Source organism: Oryx dammah, unplaced genomic scaffold (assembly GCF_014754425.2).
Source record: "Oryx dammah isolate SB20612 unplaced genomic scaffold, SCBI_Odam_1.1 HiC_scaffold_23, whole genome shotgun sequence".
NCBI classification, from domain to species: Eukaryota; Metazoa; Chordata; class Mammalia; order Artiodactyla; family Bovidae; genus Oryx; species Oryx dammah.
In genome coordinates this window covers 118,109,808-118,127,254 of record NW_024070207.1, presented here as the reverse complement: position 1 = coordinate 118,127,254, position 17,447 = coordinate 118,109,808, and the positions used below count along the sequence as shown (strand labels likewise).

The window sequence follows — 17,447 nt, the reverse complement described above, 5'->3', positions numbered from 1 at the left end:
GGGATTTTCCAGGCAATAGTACTGGAGTGGATTGCCATTTCCTTCTCCAGGGGATCTTCCCAACCCAGGGATCGAACCTGGGTCTCCCGCATTGTAGACAGACGCTTTTACCATCTGAGCCACCAGGGAAGTCCTAATATTCCATAGTTATATTTAAAGCAGGTTTGGTGACTCAGATGGTAAAGCATCCACCTGCAATGCAGGAGACCTGGGTTTGATTCCTGTGTTGGGACGATCCCCTGAAGAAGGGAATGGCTACCCACTCGAGTATTCTTGCCTGGAGAATTCCATGGACAGAAGAACCTGCAGGATATAGTCCATGGGGTCGAAAAGAGTCGGGCATGACTGAGCAACTTTCACTATAATCAAACATGTTCTCTTATGTCTGTACCATGGTGACAACACTTTGTATACTGACCTAGCATCATCTATTCTGAGTGTTCCATGAAGGGGAGTATACATGTGAGTACCATTCTCTTGTTCTACAAGAGCCTCCCCTGAATATGTCTCACTCCCTCAAGCAAATTTTAAATCCTTAGTGGCCAGGGACTTTTATATCCACAGTGCCAAGGAGAGCCTGAGATACTAAATTAGTATTTAAATGTGCTGATAAATTGACTAAGCATCTTGAGCCTCTGCCACCAGTGGCAGAGGTTAGTGGCCTGTCATTTTCATTATCACAAATTAATAAAGCCTAACAGGCAGTGCTGCATGTAATGGAAGATGGGCTTTCCTCTGTCTAAAGAAGGAACCAACAGCTCTGATGTGGACAGGCAGAGAGCAACAGAAAAATGAGCCTGGATCACACATGCAACGCACATAGGCCAGGGACCAGGAAACTTTCTGTAAAGGGCTGTGTAGTGGATATTTTTGGCTTTGTGGACCATGAGGGCCAGGGCCCTGTTGCAACCACTCACCTCTGCTTTTATGATGCAGAAGCAGCCATCAACATGATGTCAGCAAATGGTCATGGTTGAATTTCAGTACAACCTTATTTACGGACACTGAAATGGGAATTTCGTGTAATTTTCACATCATGAAGTATTCTTTTTCTTTTGATTTTTTTTCTCTAACCATTTAAAATGTCAAAATCACTCTTAGCTCGTCAGCCATATGAAATAGGCAGAAAGCCAGGTTTGGCCAGCTGACTTTAGTTTTCTGTTCCTGATACAGAGACATATACATGCTTGCCAAAGTGGTCATTTAGTAGAGAGTTTTCAATTTAAATGGAATAGGACCTTGGGGAATCCATGACCCTTGTCCAGTTAGCCAGGATAGATTTCCTAGGGGATATCATACAGACAGATCATACAGCTGTGTGATGCTTTACTTTATGAGGCACCGTCATGTCAGACACAGTAGCTTTTGGATCATCAAAAACTTGAACATCAAGCCAACATCTTTAAGCTATGTGTCTTTTCCAGCAAGTCCTGAGTCCTCTGTGATGCTAAAAGTTATTTAAATGGCGAAAATGAGAGTTTTAAATCCAGGCTTAGTCAGTTCCAGCTCCCATGGGAGGTGGGCATGGGAGCAGAGCCTTCCTTTGGGGAAAGTAAAGATAGAAACATACACTATGCCTCTCACTACTTCCTCCTAATATTCCACCATCATGCTTGGCACTGCCTCTTCCAAGGTCTTCTCATGATAGCCTCATGTAAGCAAGTCACCTTAAAATTGTTACAAAGGGAAATTGTGCTCAGGGAGAATCATTGCCTCAGTACCCCCAGGGATTCTTCTGGGCTTGAAATGGTTAGAGAAATAGGGAGTGTTTGGGTCATAAGAGATATCTTGGCAAAAGCCTAATAAGATGGCTTCCAGAGTGGTTTGGGGATAAGTGAACTTTAGAGGAAGATTTGGCTGGGAGCATGGCAGTGGAGGAGTGGGTTATTTTGAGCATCGTGAACCCATTTCCTTATCTGAAAGTAAGACAGTACAGGCCAGACAAATTGGGTGCACAGTTCAAGATTTTAAGTTTTAATTATATATTTGTTCAATAAATAAAATAGGCATAAAATGGAGCCTATTATACAGAGTGAAGTAAGCCAGAAAGAAAAACACCAGTACAGTATACTAACACATATATATGGAACTTAGAAAGATGGTAATGATAACCCTGTATGCGAGACAGCAAAAGAGACACAGATGTTTAGAACGGACTTTTGGGCTCTGTGGGAGAGGGAGAGGGTGGGATGATTTGGGAGAATGGCATTGAAACATGTATACTATCATGTAAGGAATGAATCGCCAGTCTATGTTTGATACAGGATACAGGATGCTTGGGGCTGGTGCACGGGGATGATCCAGAGAGATGATATAGGGTAGGAGGTGGGAGGGGGGGTTTAGGATTGGGAACTCATGTACACCCGTGGCTGATTCATGTCAATGTATGGCAAAACCAGTACAGTATTGTAAAGCAAAATAAAGTAAAAATAACATTTAAAAAAATAAATAAATAAAATAGGCATAAAATGAACAAGACATAGACCCAACCCTTAGAAAGCTCATAGTCCTGTGATCCAGGGTGTATGAGCCTTTTTAATTTCCAGGATGGAGTGAGAGAAAATGTCACTGAGTGTCCAGGGCTTGTGCTTCTCTTCACCTCATCTGTACCTAGTACAGGACCGTGCAAAAGTAGATGCTTAACATACGCTTTTGACTATTAAAAGTGCTGGTGCTTGAGGAGTCAGGATGCTTTGCTTCATTTAGATGGGATGTGTTCCACTGCAGCTAGCCCTAGGAGGGATCTGTGAAGGCTGGAGCACTGTCCTCTAGTGACCCCCAGGGCTCCTCAAAGCTAAACAGACATGGTGCCCAGAGAGGCCAGCTGGCATCTGCAAAGTGCTGCCTGCTGGCTAGAGGTGTCATCTAGACTCTAGTAAAAGATACAAAAGTGTATGCTCTGTACAAAAGACAAAGGAAAATTGGAAAGAAATATACCAAAACATCACATGTAAGACTTATGGATGATTTTCTTCCTTTTTTTAAAGAATTCTCTGACTAAATGTCTACAATGTGCTGTTAATGCTTTTGTATTGAATTTTTAAATGAAGAATGTTGTTCAGATGAGCTAACTGCCTCTTGACCACCTTCCTTGACATTATCTTTGTTGAATCAAAGCAAATTTCCAGTCGGTTTTTATGATACTCCCAAAATTTCATGGTGACAAACTTACAAACTCTTTTGTCCTCCCTCCCTCCTTTTCATTTATTATGTTTTGGAGGTTCACATTTAATAGAGCACTATTTCTAGTAAAGTGAAAGTGAAAATCGCTCAATCATGTCCAACTCTTTGCGACCCCATGACTATACAGTTCATGGAATTATCTAGGCCAGAATACTGGAGTGGGTAGCCTTTCTCTTCTCCAGGGTATCATCCCAACCCAAGGATCGAATCCAGGACTCCAGCATTGCAGGCGGATTCTTTACCAGCTAAGCCACAAGGGAAGCCCAAGAATACTGGAGTAGGTAGCCTATCCCTTCTCCAGCAGATCTTCCCAACCCAGGAATCGAACCGGGGTCTCCTGCATTGCAGGCAGATTCTTTACCAACTGAGCTATCAGGGAAGCCCAATTTATAGTAAGGATAAATTCAAAAGCACTGAATTTGGTTGAAGAGATATCTGAATTTGAGCCCCGATTTTTCTAATGATCAGCTGTGTGACTTTGGGCAAATTACAGGCCTCAGTTTTCTGATCTGTTAAAAGGGGATAGGGTATTTACTTTTCATATTTCATAAGACTTCTAATTTTTGTAAGAGTGAAATGAAATAATGTGTTGACTTCTTTATGAAATGTTAGAATTCCCAGTCAAAAAGGTGAGTGTACCATTAGCATGATGTCATTCATGTTCATAAGGGAGCTGAGAGGATGTGGTTGAAATTGCAACTGATTGATGTTCTAGTGGACAGTCGCTTGAAAAGTGTTGGGATCTGTACCAGGCACACAGGGCTAATAAGTTTGGGTTGAATAAAAATTAAAAGATTAATCTACAAAGTTGGCCCACCATTTCTCCCTGTATAAAACCTCTCACAAAAGGTTATTTAAATATAGTACTCATATTTTTGTAATTATACACAATGACTCATATGCCATGATGGTATTTTTGAGCTGTAATGATTCTTATTTGAAGAAGAAAAAAAAATGATAATGTGTTTTATTGAGATAATTTAGAAACTTAGAAATTCTATTTTTATTCTCAATAATTTGAAATATACTTAAAAACTGAAACTGTTTCATTTTTTGTATATATATTTGATTTGACTGGATCAGGGGAAGAATTATCATAGTAAATGCTGTTAGTGGTCCCTGGAGGTCACTTACAGATCTGGGCTTCCTGTGTTTCTCTGACAGAGGATGATCTTGTCCAAGGTAAGATTTAGGGCAGGCCAGAGTGTCCCCAAATTAATATTGCAGGACAGTTCTCTACCAAAGATGGACAGGAGTCGAGGGGTAAACACCCCAACCTCCTCACACCTTGGTGGCAAGTTCTGGAATGTGCTCACCGTAGTCTCTCAGGGGGTCCCCAGCTGGCCTGTGATTCAGTTGCCTTCAGTGCCTTCAGTGCCTTTCATCCCCTCCCTGTGCCACTTCCCCGCCCCGTCCCCATGCTACCAGGGACCCCCTCCCAAATAAACTACATGAACCCAAATCCTTGTCCTAGGGTCTGTTTGGGGATGAATGACAGTTTTTACAGATAATTTATGACCCAGAGCCTATTATACCCTCCACCATAGAGCACGGGTGATTTTTTTTCTGAATTCTCTGTGTATCTTCTATGCCACACAGTAGAGTAAATGCAGGCCATGTCTAAGAATAATTTACAGATGGGACTTATAAACGTTCTTCAAACTTTTTGGCTCATAAATTGCTGAAAAAAGTCTTACAAGTTATAAATATATGTTCCTCTCTCCATAACATTTTTGAGGAATGGCCTTCGAACAACTTGTGCCAGGATGTTTGCAAACTTACTGAAATTTAACTGGGTTACTGCTTTCCTTTGTCATTTTAAACATACCCACTGGCAACTGTAATGTTTCATCCTGTTTATACCCCTTCCGATGGGCTCCCTTACAGGATTAGCACCTAGCTTTGGAATTAGATCATCCCGCTGAAACTTGTTTTTGGGCCCAGAGGTCTATAGTTGCTCAACTCTTTCTGCCAAAATACCATCAGATGTCCAACAGTCACTTGCGTCTCTCTTCCAATTTTATACCTCAGCTTCTACATCCCTCAGAACCCTGCACTTCTGAAACCTTCCCCATGTCCGTGGCTCTTTCTGTAGCCTCCTTCCAGCCTTTGGTTTTTAGTCTTTCCCTGATGCCTTTTCACCTCTGCTCCAGTGTCTCACTAGGATGGCCTCTTTAGGCCCTGAGGACTCTCAATATATGAAGAGTCCAGGCCTCACTGTGGCCTCAGGCCATGGAGAACGTCAGGGTGTACATATAAGGGTGAAAATGCAGGCAATTAGGTATAGCCAACTTGAAGAGGAAGAATAAGAAATTTGTGTCTGTCTAGAAAGACACTATTTTCCCCATGGCTTCAGCGGGCAGGGAACAGACACCCTGATCCTTTCTTCCTTATTTCCAGTACCAGTGAAGGGGAGCAAAATTTGCCCCAAAATGTGCCTCATTGGCATAAAAATAATTTTAGACTTTTTTTTTTTTTAAGAAATAGCACATATAGGAGAAGCTCTAAAAAACTGAGTAGAAGTTACCCTGTTATAGAAGATATTTACATTTATGAGGGAAATTTCCATTCTAAGGGGATCTTTCTCTTGGTACCAGGAAAAAGAGGATGACTTTGAATCTCTAGAAACTTATCAATGTAGAAGGTATGGATTTAAATCTGTATAATGAGCTTATTCTTATTTACTGTGCTCTGCCTGATAACCTCCTATAACTGGCACCCCCTATCCACATCTTTTTGTCTTTAGGTGGAGATGGTATTTAAGGCGATTGCTTGGGCCTTTTCAGGGAGTTACTCAGTTTTCTTGGGTCTCTCCCATGTTGTCAAGGAGATATGCATGCTTAGTTGCTTAGTCATGCCCGAATCTTTGCAACCTCATAGACAGTAGCCCACCAGGCTCTGTCCATGGCATTTGTCCATGGCATTTCCTAGGCAAGAATACTGGAGTGGGTTGCCATTTCCTCCTCCAGGGGATCTTCCCGACCCAGGGATCGAACCCGTGTCTCTTGCATCTGCTACACTGGCAGTCAGATTCTTTACCACTGTGGCACCTGGGAAGCCCCCAAAGAGGTATACATGTTGTTAAACTTGTTTGTTTTTGTCTTGTTAAGTTGTCTTTTATTATGAGGTTCTTAGTCAAACACCTAGAAGGGTAGAGGGAAAATGATTTTTCCTTCCCCACACTTGAAAGCCCATGTTGTGTGGTTAATCACAGGACCATCATTATAGGAAGCAGTAGGGCCTGGTGGTAGAGGCTTAGGGGACAGGCATGGGCTCCAATCTTGTATCCAATGCTTAGCACTGATAGCCTTGGAAAACTTCATGTCAGCTCTCTCATCTGTAAAAGAGCAATAATGTTAGTACCTGCTACATAGAACTGCTGTGAAGATAAAAAGCAACATTTTAAACAAAACTTGTAGCATAGTTACCTGATCCATAGGAAATCTCTAATAAATTTTAGCTATTATTATTGTTTTTAACATAATTGATCTAACTGAAAACCAGGTACAAAATGGTCTTGTTCCTCTGCAGTCTGTTACTAGAAAGAAATCCCCACGTGGTAGTTGCAGAGTAAGCCTTTGAAGGAAGTGAATATGTAGAAAAGTCTAACTACCTGCAGCCCTTGCACCCCAGATATCTCTTCCATCTGCTGGAGGAATAAACAAAAATACCTTTATTGGGAAACAGCTTTCCTTCCATTATCAGAGGTAGAACTCTACATACAGGAAGGTGATCTCACTGACTTCAGCCCATACTAAAGAACAAATGACTGATGTACACTCCCTTCCTCAAAGCAGGGCTTAATGTCAGGCAGACAGTGGCCTTCTACAGTGGGTGAACACAGTAGAGGGGAACTTTTGATTCACAGAGAAGTAACTTCAGGATTTTACTCAGAGGTGGTCCTGTGTGGATCCACGATCTGTGTCTTGGTCTCTGGGAAGAAAATGAGAAAAAGAAAAATTGTGATTACATTTTGTTGCATGGATCTTGATCCTCTGTCTTGGTCTGAGTTTAAAGCTCACTTCCTCCAGAGACAAGATAGTCTTCACTGCAGACTTAGAAAATCTTAGCTTATTAAGACCTTAGAAAATCTCCTGAAACCTTAGCTAAAGCTTCTGGAAAGTGTGTTCGGGTACATTGGACCCCACAGTGGAGTTCACTTCTACTCTTATTTTTATTTAAAAATAAGGTTGAATTAAAAGTTAATAGCTCACCCTGTCACTGAATTCACATCAGAGGATCCCTTGTCACGTGCAGCTGAGGCAGCAGGAGTGGGTGCCCACTGTGTACAAGTCTCCACAGCAACTCGACTCTTCCTGGCACTTTCCAGATAATGGTGAGGAACAGCAGACTGACATCTGCTTGTGCATGACCTAGTTTTAATTAACCTCCCTAAATGAGCATGTAGCTTAAAAATAATACTGCCAAAACAAAGCAGAGCAAAATAAAATCCAATAGATTGTAGATGATACTAAAACTGCAAGTCCAAGAGAATAATATGAACATAACAGAGTAGATGCTTCCTTCATTCCTGGTGGAGACTCTAATTAGATATGATGCATCAATTACATTAAAATTATAATAAAGTCTTTCCAATGACAAAAGGGATATTAATAAAATATATAACACATTATTTTAAGATTGCTACTTTACTTTTAGCTCATCTTTTAAAAACTACATTTTAATGTAAGTTTTCTCCCCAAGCTGTTTATGAATTCCTGTATAATACCCACCCACATTCCACAATGAACATTTCCTAGATTTCATTCTTGCTCTTTGTAGCATATATATATGTAAAGTATATAATAATAATATATATCTACTATATATATATTTTGTTTGTTTGTTTTGTTTTACTTTGCTGAACTCTAGAAAGTAAGGTACAAACATTCTGACCTTTCACTGCTAAGTATGTTTGTATATTTCCTAAGAACAAGGACACTCTTCTATATAACCTCAGTGCTGTTATCATATCCAGTGAAATTAACAATAATTCCTTCAGTTCAGCCCAGTCGCTCAGTCATGTCCGACTCTTTGCAACCCCATGGACAGCAGCACACCAAGCTTCCCTGTCCATCACCAACTCCTGAAGAAGTTTATATATATGTATTCTATATGTTGTGGAAAAACATTACTTGTTATATCTCTTTCACCTCCTCTTAAGGTAGAACAGTAGCTCCCCTACATTCTTCTAAAACAATAACATTGACTGTTTTGGTGAATCCAAGCTAGTTATCTAGTAGAATGTGCCAGAATTGGATTTGTCTGATTGTTTCTTCATGGTAGATTCAGGTTACAAATTGGAGGCAAGAACAAGTGTAGGCAATGCCATGTCCTTCCCAGTGCATTGTATCAGGAGGCACAGGATCACAGATTGACCCACTGTTGGTGACAGTAAGTTTGATCAGGGCCACATTATGAATTTCCTGGGCCCTTTGCATTTTTACCTTCATGGGATCCTTTCTCCATAAAAAGTATAAAAATTTTTATTTTATAGTTGTATTGGCACAAAGATAACCATAATCCAACATAGATTAAATTTTTTCTTCTGATTTTAAAAGAAATTAAGATATTCTCTTGAGCCTCTAAAAATATCATGGGCCGCAGACCTATGCCTGTTCCACCTAATGGAGAAGTTCACCCTATAATGACTATAATCCAGAGCAACAGAGTCTTACCTTATCTAGTCTTATCAAGTGGAGTCTAGTCTTATCAAGTGGTCAAGTGGTTTGACCACTTGATTAGAGGAGTGACCCCCAGACCTCCCTACATAAAGGTACATTTTCCCTTTGTAATTAAGTAGTAATATGTGGGGAGCTCTTTGAGACTATGTGAGTATCTTGTCCTCCTAAAACCTCTCCCTCAGTGGTTTCATCATTTTTGCCTGAATCAGTTATTACATTGGAGGTTGTAGGAGTTACATCCTATTCAGGGATGAGAATAGTGAAAGTGAAAGTATATTCGCTCAGTCATGTCCACCTCTTTGTGACCCCATGGACTGTAGCCCCCCCAGGCTCCTCTGTCCATGGAATTGGCTAGGCAAGAATACTGGAATGGATTGCCGTTTACTTCTCCAAGGGATCTTCCCGACCCAGGGATGAGAATACTGAGGTTCCAAGAGTCTGTGATTTGTCTGAGATCATAAAACTAGTGGCTAGAATCACCATTAGGAACTAGGTCTCTGCTCCCCAATTCACAGTAGAGCCCTGAGGAAACTGAAATATATTAAGAACGAGTGAAAAGAAGCACTGGAGTTTTTTGGTCCAGAAAGAAGAAGAGAAAAGGATGACTGTAATCTGTTACATACTTAAAGATAATGGTTGGATGGGCACCAAGGAGCAGCAAGCTCTGCATTTGCAGAGTAATAGCTCAACGGAGGTACGACTCTGTTGCTCTGGATTATAGTCATTTTACCAACCAGCTAATAATTGCCTCACATTAAGAAAATAAAGCCAAGGTTTAATAGTCTTGTCAAATCTTATTAGGTATTAGGATTCTAATTTAAATGCCGACACTATGTCAGTTACCCTAGAGACCTTTTAGTTCATTTTGTTTTCTCTTCACCTCTGCCCTCTCGAGGTAGCATGCATTAGGATTGTAATGGAGGTTTTAAAATATTGTCATTCAACAATTCCTACAGACCTTGGTAGGTAATTATGAATACAAAGGGCTGAATTGCTGGATCCTTAAACATAAACAAACTGCCCATGTTTGAATAAAAGACATACATTTCTGTGGGCAAAAGTTTCCAACCATGGGTGTGGGAGCCCACTACTTCCACTTGCCAAGAACCCCTTTGACACAATAATCTGGCACAGAGGACATTTTTTACCTTCCCAGTGTTTGCATAAGAAAAACGAAGCACAGATATTTTCAGAAGTGGGAAGCACTTTCAGCCCCCTCTTATCAGAGGAGTGAATCAGTCAGTCTGTGGAAGAATGATTCTTACTAGGTGTGTGAAAATGAATCTGTTGTCACTTAGGTGAAGTTGAAAATAAAAGACATATCTGCAAGTCACCTATCATTAATCTTAATTGATTAGCAAGTCTTTGCTGAGCCTCTACTTTGAAATAAGTGGTATGCAGAAGAGGGGACCTGGGGTATTTTCAATGATACAGAAGACAAGAAGAGGAGAAGATATAAACTTTTGACCTCAGGAACTTATGAGAAAATCATGTAGAAAAGACATGCCCTTAGAAAGCCAGAAGCAACTGAAGGTAATGCAGAGGAAGCATAAAATGAGAAGAGTAAAATCAGACAGGTTAGGAGAAGGAAAGGGAATCATCGATGTCTCGATTGGTCAGCAAAAGCTGTAAGATGGTACTTATAAGCTGGAATTTGAAAAGATCGCCTTAAGATGAATGAAGCCTCTGGGATGCAGCATGAAGAAAGGAGGAGACAAGAAAGTAATGGTGGATTTAGGAACTGGTCTGTGTCTTGAGAACAATCGAAAGTTGACAGCTCATTCTTTCAGAGGACAGCAAGCAGGAGATAATTTATGCATAATGATCCTGGAAATAAAATCTGATGATAGCTTTAAATGACCAGCATGTCTAATTGTTCTAGATAAGGCTCTTTTGTTGATAGCAAATGGTGGCCACTTAAACCAACTCAAGTGAAAAGGGAACAGGAGAATTGTAAGATTATAACAGGATATCTCTTGCACATTCAAAAGTAGTTCATGGGCCAGGAACCAAGGACCCTCTGTAGGACTCAGGGCCACATCATCTCAGCTTCTTCTTTTATGTTTCCTTCATTCTCTTTCTCTCATTCTACCTACTTTAGTTATTCATCTTGCCCTGATTGCTTCTTTGACATCATAACCTTTTCTTTGTAGCATCTATGACTGATTACATCCTCTCAATTTTTCAGTTTAAATACTTAAGACAAAGAGAGACTCTCTGGTAGCTGGCCAGGCAGTTTTTTGGCTGGTTTACAATATTGAGTATCCACCCTAGTCCAACCGACCATCACTCTTAAACAAGAACCACCCCTTGGGGATTTCCCTTCACTGGGAGCTCCAGGCAGAGCAGTCTAAACCAGAAGATATAGACTGATATATTCCATGCTCTACAGAACCATTAGACTTCCAGGGAATATTTGGTATGTTCCATACACATTTGTGAAATGGCTGATCTGTTTATCTCTAGGAAGAATTTACCCAGAGCATTCTTCTGAAAAAGCTGTAGTATCCTGAACAGACTTGGTTTAAATTGAATATTGACCTCACCACTTCTGAAACCATCTGCATTTCATTCAGTTTGTCACTGTAGAGTGGAGATAATAGCACCTACCTGTTAAAACGTAAGTGAGATCACTTAGATGCTGTTCTCTGCCTGGCATAAGGCAAGAGCTTAGTGAATGGGATTTCCTCAATTTCTCTGAAATTTTATTAATATTCCATGACAAAATTTTTTGCAATGCATTTTTACTTATTTTTAAATTATACAAATGATATATGAATATATCTGAATATTGTAAAGCAAACCCTAGATAGATATATTATTTCATTGGTAAGTATTTTAGGGTGTGTTTTTAATAAAGTATTTTTTAAAACACAGAATCACAATACCACTATTAAACCCATTACATTAAAAATAATTCCTTGATATCACCAGTACTAAATCTGTATTTGATTTTCTTCAGTAGTCTCAAAAATATCTTTTTATGGTTGTTTGATTTGGATCAGAATCCAAAAGAAGGGATTTCCCTGGTTGTCCAGTAGTTAGGACTTCTCGTTCTCACTGCCAGGGGCCTGGATTTGATCCCTGGTCAGGGAACTAAGATCCTGCATGCTGCACAGCATGGCCGAAAAATAAACTAAATTTTAAATAATGCAAAAGGGTCTACACATTGCACTACTGATATCAGTCAGTCTGTAACCATTCTCTCTGCTTTGTTATGCCATATATTTGTTGAAAAAAATGGGGTCATTATTCCTGTAGAATTTTCTGTTTCAGGATTTGACTGACTGCATTATCTAGCTGGTTCTTCTGTCTCCACACTTCTTGAAAACTGGTACATAGATCCAGAGGCTAATTTAGATTTAGATTCAAATTATTTTTCTGACAAAGCAATCAAAGAAATGTTTTATACTATCTTATATGTTTTAAAAGTTGTGAATTTGAAATAGTGGCTCAATGTCTCATGGCATTTTGCACTTAGGAATACAAGATTCCCAAGAGGGAAGGAGGGAAGCCATTCCCTTTGGTTTCTGCTTCATGCACGAGGGGATCACCTTCCCTTGGAGAGTTAATGGTACTTGTGACGGCCCATTTATCCCTAATTGATTTATCTAAGATATCTTTAATTATATACATCTTTGGCTGAGGATGTTCACATATCTGTCATTAAAAATATCAATTCCTTTCCTTCATTCTAAACTAGAAATTAAAATGTTTGAAATTATTAGTGACTAGAGAAAGCACCACAGGACAGTAGAACCTCCTTTTGAAATGTTTGTTTTTTTAAATTATTTTAAGTGCAGTAATGCAAGTTATGGATGGAAAATCACTCACAGGTATACTGAAGCAGGACAATAGTATTGTTCTGGAGTGTTGGGGATATCTGATAAATAGTCTCCTCTGCTTCCCTACCTGAAGTGGGAACAGAGAACTAGATATAAAAATGAGACAGATGATGATAAAATTGCTTCTCCATCTGATACAGCTGTTTGGAGACTGTGACCTAGGTCCACAGCAATAATGGACTTGCAGACACTGACTGCCTGTATTAGAGGCGCCATTCACCTAGTCAGGGACACCTAGATAAGCACAGGCCTCTCTGAGCCCAGTGGCAGGTTCCTTTTCTCAAACTCACACCCCCTTCCCTGTAGGGAGGCAGAAAGTGAGTGAGCAGTCAGGATGCAGCCAAGAATGGCAACTCAGTGGAGGTTTAGTCAACTTGGAAACAAGTGGAGATAACTGTACCTCTCTCACTGAAGGCCATTATACAAAAGAATATCAGAGGCAGAACCTGGTGTCAACACAGCATTTTTAGCGTTGAACACTCACATTTAGATGGTTCCAACTCATGTCATCAGAGAAGGCAATGGCACCCTACTCCAGTACTCTTGCCTGGAAAATCCCATGGACGGAGGAGCCTGGTAGGCTGCAGTCCATGGGGTCACGAAGAGTCGGACACGACTGAGCGACTTCACTTTGACTTTTCACTTTCATGCATTGGAGAAGGAAATGGCAACCCACTCCAGTGTTCTTGCCTGGAGAATCCCAGGGACCGGGGAGCCTGGTGGGCTGCCGTCTATGGGGTCGCACAGAGTCGGACACGACTGAAGTGACTTAACAGTAGCAGCAGCAACTCATGTCAACGTCTACACTATAGCAGCTCATGTTCAGTAGAACAAATGTTTGTACAGTGTGTGCAGATCTTGATGGATACCAAGATAGATAAAGACCCAGTCTTTGCCCACCAGAGGCTCATCTTTTAGTGGGTTCTCAAACAAGTGGACCCAAAATAGGTGTGGGGCTCACTGTGGTAGGTGTTGTATGGGTAGCTGGCAACCTCCAGATGTCAGCTCCTCCCAGGTCCACTTCAGCTTTCAAGCTATGGTCATGCTCTTCTTGGGCAGTTCCTGCCCAGTGATAGAACCAGGGCAATTGAGATCACCCTCTTTTTGGGTGGTCCCAGCCAGTAGCCAAGCAAGGTGGTGCTACAAGGGCTTGGCCATTTCCACTGAGATAGGACTCCCCCACTGGGCAATCCTTGCTCCTGAGCTTCCCATTGGGCTGGTGCAGGGTGACCAGCTGTCACAGTTACTGGGACTGAGAAATTTCCCAGGATGTAGGACTTCCAGTGCTAAAACTGGGAAATGTCCAGGGAAACTTGGATGGTTGGTCACTTTGGCTGGTGTACACATTGTCAGGTCTGCCTCAGGGTCTGACAGCTACCTTTGCCCAGTCCTGCCTCCTCCCCTTTCCCCACACGTGTTCATCAACAATAAACTCTTTGTCCTCCTGACTTCATCTCAGTGTCTGCTTCCCAGAGCACAACCAGAATACTGCAAGAGAAGATGAGGCTGAAAGAGAGTAGGAGGGCAGGGGAAAGATTAGTTTGATAATTACAGTGATGCGTCTGTGTATAACTTTTTCAGCGAACTATTTGTTCTTCAACCTTTGAGAAAGAAAAGAGGTGTCTGTAAATACTCAGTGACTAAAGTTTCCTAAACTGCATTTAAATACTCAAAATGAAGGCTTTGCCAAAAAAACAAAAAACAAACAACCTTCTTGTTCCAGTGTCCTTTGTTAAACATGCTTTGTTATTCATTTCTGTGATTTAAGAAAATAAAAGAAGCCTCAGCTTTTCTGAGAAGTATTCTTAAAATCAAGAGAGAATGGGGAGAGGGGGACATCCTTCAGAGCCGGGCTAGGATGAGGTGAGCAATGAGCTTGGGGGGCAGCATTTAAGGAGGCACTCACTATGAGTTCGAAGTCAGCCTTTGGATGACTTTTCTTAAAGTATTGCACCTTAGGGGCCTCCCTGGCCTTGCCCTAGTCCAGACCCTGGCTTCCGGTTGGTAATAATATTAAACAATGTCCCTCTTTCCTGCCCCAGGTACAAAGCCATCGTGCGGCCAATGGATATCCAGGCCTCCCATGCCCTGCTGAAAATCTGCCTCAAAGCTGCACTGATCTGGATTGTCTCCATGCTGCTGGCCATCCCAGAGGCCGTGTTTTCTGACCTACATCCCTTCCATGAGGAAAGCACCAACCAGACCTTCATTAGCTGTGCCCCATACCCACACTCTAACGAGCTGCACCCCAAAATCCACTCCATGGCTTCCTTCCTGGTCTTCTACATCATCCCACTGTCGATCATCTCTGTTTACTACTATTTCATCGCCAGAAATCTGATCCAGAGTGCCTACAATCTCCCCGTGGAAGGGAATATACATGTCAAGAAGCAGGTGGGTGCTTAGGAGTAATTCATTTCCTCCTTGTGGATTCAATCCCTTGCATATATGTAGGACTCCACTGATAAGTTCCGTATTTAGGTGGTCCTGCTGCCTGATTCTGCAGTAGAAGAGGTGAGTGATCTGTGGCCAGATGGTAAACAGAGACTCCTAGCTGCCGAAGACTTAGCGTTCAGATGTCCCTTAGAATCTTGTTCTTTTACTTAAGGCTAGGTTTAGTGAGGTGCTGAGAACCTGAAAGCTTTGGAGTATGGGTTTGTTTCTGAGAAAAATCTGAAAAACATGTTAGTGTTTTTTAAAAGATAAAATGTAGTGTCTCAGAGGGATGTGCCTGCTTTAAACTCCAGTCGCATTCTTTGGGTAGGAAGAGGGTCACCATATGTGATAAGGCAGAAAGGGCTGGAAAATGAGGCTGGTTGAAGAAAAAGAAGTAGTTTGATTAAGATGGGTTCACATTGATTTGAGTTCACATCCAGGTTTCCTGACCTACTCATTTACCCTCTCTGAGTTTCTTACCCATGATGAGGGTAATAACCCTTATATTAGAAGGCTGTTGGAGGATGACAAGAGGAGCATATATACCCCCAGGAGGTCCAGAACGCAAGATGCCCTCCATCTGTGTTCGCCTCTCTTCCCCAGTGCCCCCGTCACCCCCACAATCTCATCCTGAGGTATAAATGGTAGAAACCAGGACTCTGGCTTTCTCCTCTGTGGTGATTTTGGCCTTCTAGTCCAAATGTAGATAGAGTGGTATTTATGATGAAAAGACAGAAAGACTCTCCCCTCATTTAAAATGTGTAGCCGACTTAGTTGGAGGCTTCACCTCTAAAATTCTCTTTTTTTCCACTCAATTATGGGGGGAAAGCAGCAGTCCTCAGTGAAACTCTCTCCCTGCTTGAAGGAGCTTTCAGTGGAGAACATTCATTGTATCCCAAATTCTTGAAGGAGAATGATGTTTCCTCTTGCCGTAGCAAGGTGAGTTGGGAACAAAAGAAGCTCAGCCCGCTTTTGTTTGAGACTCTTCCTATATTATATAGGCTAGAAATAACTTGAGATTAAAAAAAAAAATAGTAACAGGCAGTTATCTTAGTTTTGCCAATGGGGAAGAACAAAGTTGGGTCCTTTTTTAAGCATCAGAGGGAAGAAGAAATTATTAACTGTGGAGCCAAGGAAGACATGAAGTCATAAGGCTGATAACTGCACCAATGCCCTCCTGAGGAAAAAAGAGGGCACTTACTAGAATTTCATTGTGCAGTCCACTCAAGCGTGTAATCAGCTTTGTTTAAAGAGCTGCTCTCACTGTACTCTGCTCATCCATTTCTGCTTCCTGGCATTTTCCTTTCTGTTTCTGACTGCTTTCTTTTTCTGTCTGTTTCTATTGCTTTTCTCTCCTCTGTTTCTCTCCTCTTCTCTCTCCTATGGAACTCATTTTCTGGGCCTTGTGAGCTCGTCCATTTCCCTAATGTGTTTTCCCCTTCTTTTTCTCTGCCCACGTGGATCTTTGTCTCTGCATCCCCCACCTTGCCCCTTGGTCCCTCTGTCTCTCTGCATGTGACTCTGTCCTCAGATCGAATCCAGGAAGCGCCTGGCCAAGACAGTGCTGGTGTTCGTGGGGCTCTTCGCCTTCTGCTGGCTCCCCAACCATGTCATCTACCTGTACCGCTCCTACCACTACTCCGAGGTGGACACCTCCATGCTCCACTTCATCACCAGCATCTGCGCCCGCCTTCTGGCCTTCACCAACTCCTGTGTGAACCCTTTTGCCCTCTACCTGCTGAGCAAGAGTTTCAGGAAGCAGTTCAACACCCAGCTCCTCTGTTGCCGGCCTGGCCTGATGAGCCGGTCTCACAGTGCTGGCAGAAGTACCAGCTGCATGACCTCCTTTAAGAGCACCAACCCCTCCGCCGCCACCTTCAGCCTCATCAATGGAAACATCTGTCACGAGGGGTACGTCTAGACTCACCCTTGAGTCTGCCCCCCTGGTTTTGCTTTATGGCTGGTGAGGAACCCTTGTGTCACTGGTTGTCTCTGTACCCTCCGAAGACCCTTTGGCAGGCTTGTGAGTGATCTGGGTGGATAGAGGAGAGGCCCAAATGGGTCATTTGGAAGGCCTATCACGGCTTGCATTTTCCATTTCAACTTGTGAACGCTGCTTCGGAGGTAGAACAAACTTTCCCTTTTTAAGAAAAGGGAACACATAGGAAATCTTTATTTTAAGCATTAAACCCTGATATACAGATGTGCTCAACTAAGTCAGAGAAACTGCCTGAACAACCAGATTTATATAGCAGAGAAATTGCACATTGACTGCTTTCTGAAAAACTGTCCCTTGCCA

The 17,447-nt window shown here is 41.8% G+C and overlaps 1 protein-coding gene across 1 annotated transcript in view; it reads left to right on the top strand.

Annotated features, from left to right (window-relative positions):
* The window catches only part of GRPR (gastrin releasing peptide receptor), a 39,065-nt gene extending 21,906 nt beyond the window's left edge, over window positions 1–17,159 (top strand). The window contains exons 2-3 of the mRNA XM_040266563.1: window positions 14,755–15,106; window positions 16,680–17,159. Of these exons, the coding sequence (XP_040122497.1) occupies window positions 14,755–15,106; window positions 16,680–17,069 (742 nt within the window). The 3' untranslated portion in view covers window positions 17,070–17,159. The remainder of the gene's footprint in view (window positions 1–14,754; window positions 15,107–16,679) is intronic.
* Window positions 17,160–17,447: the final 288 nt, after the last annotated feature.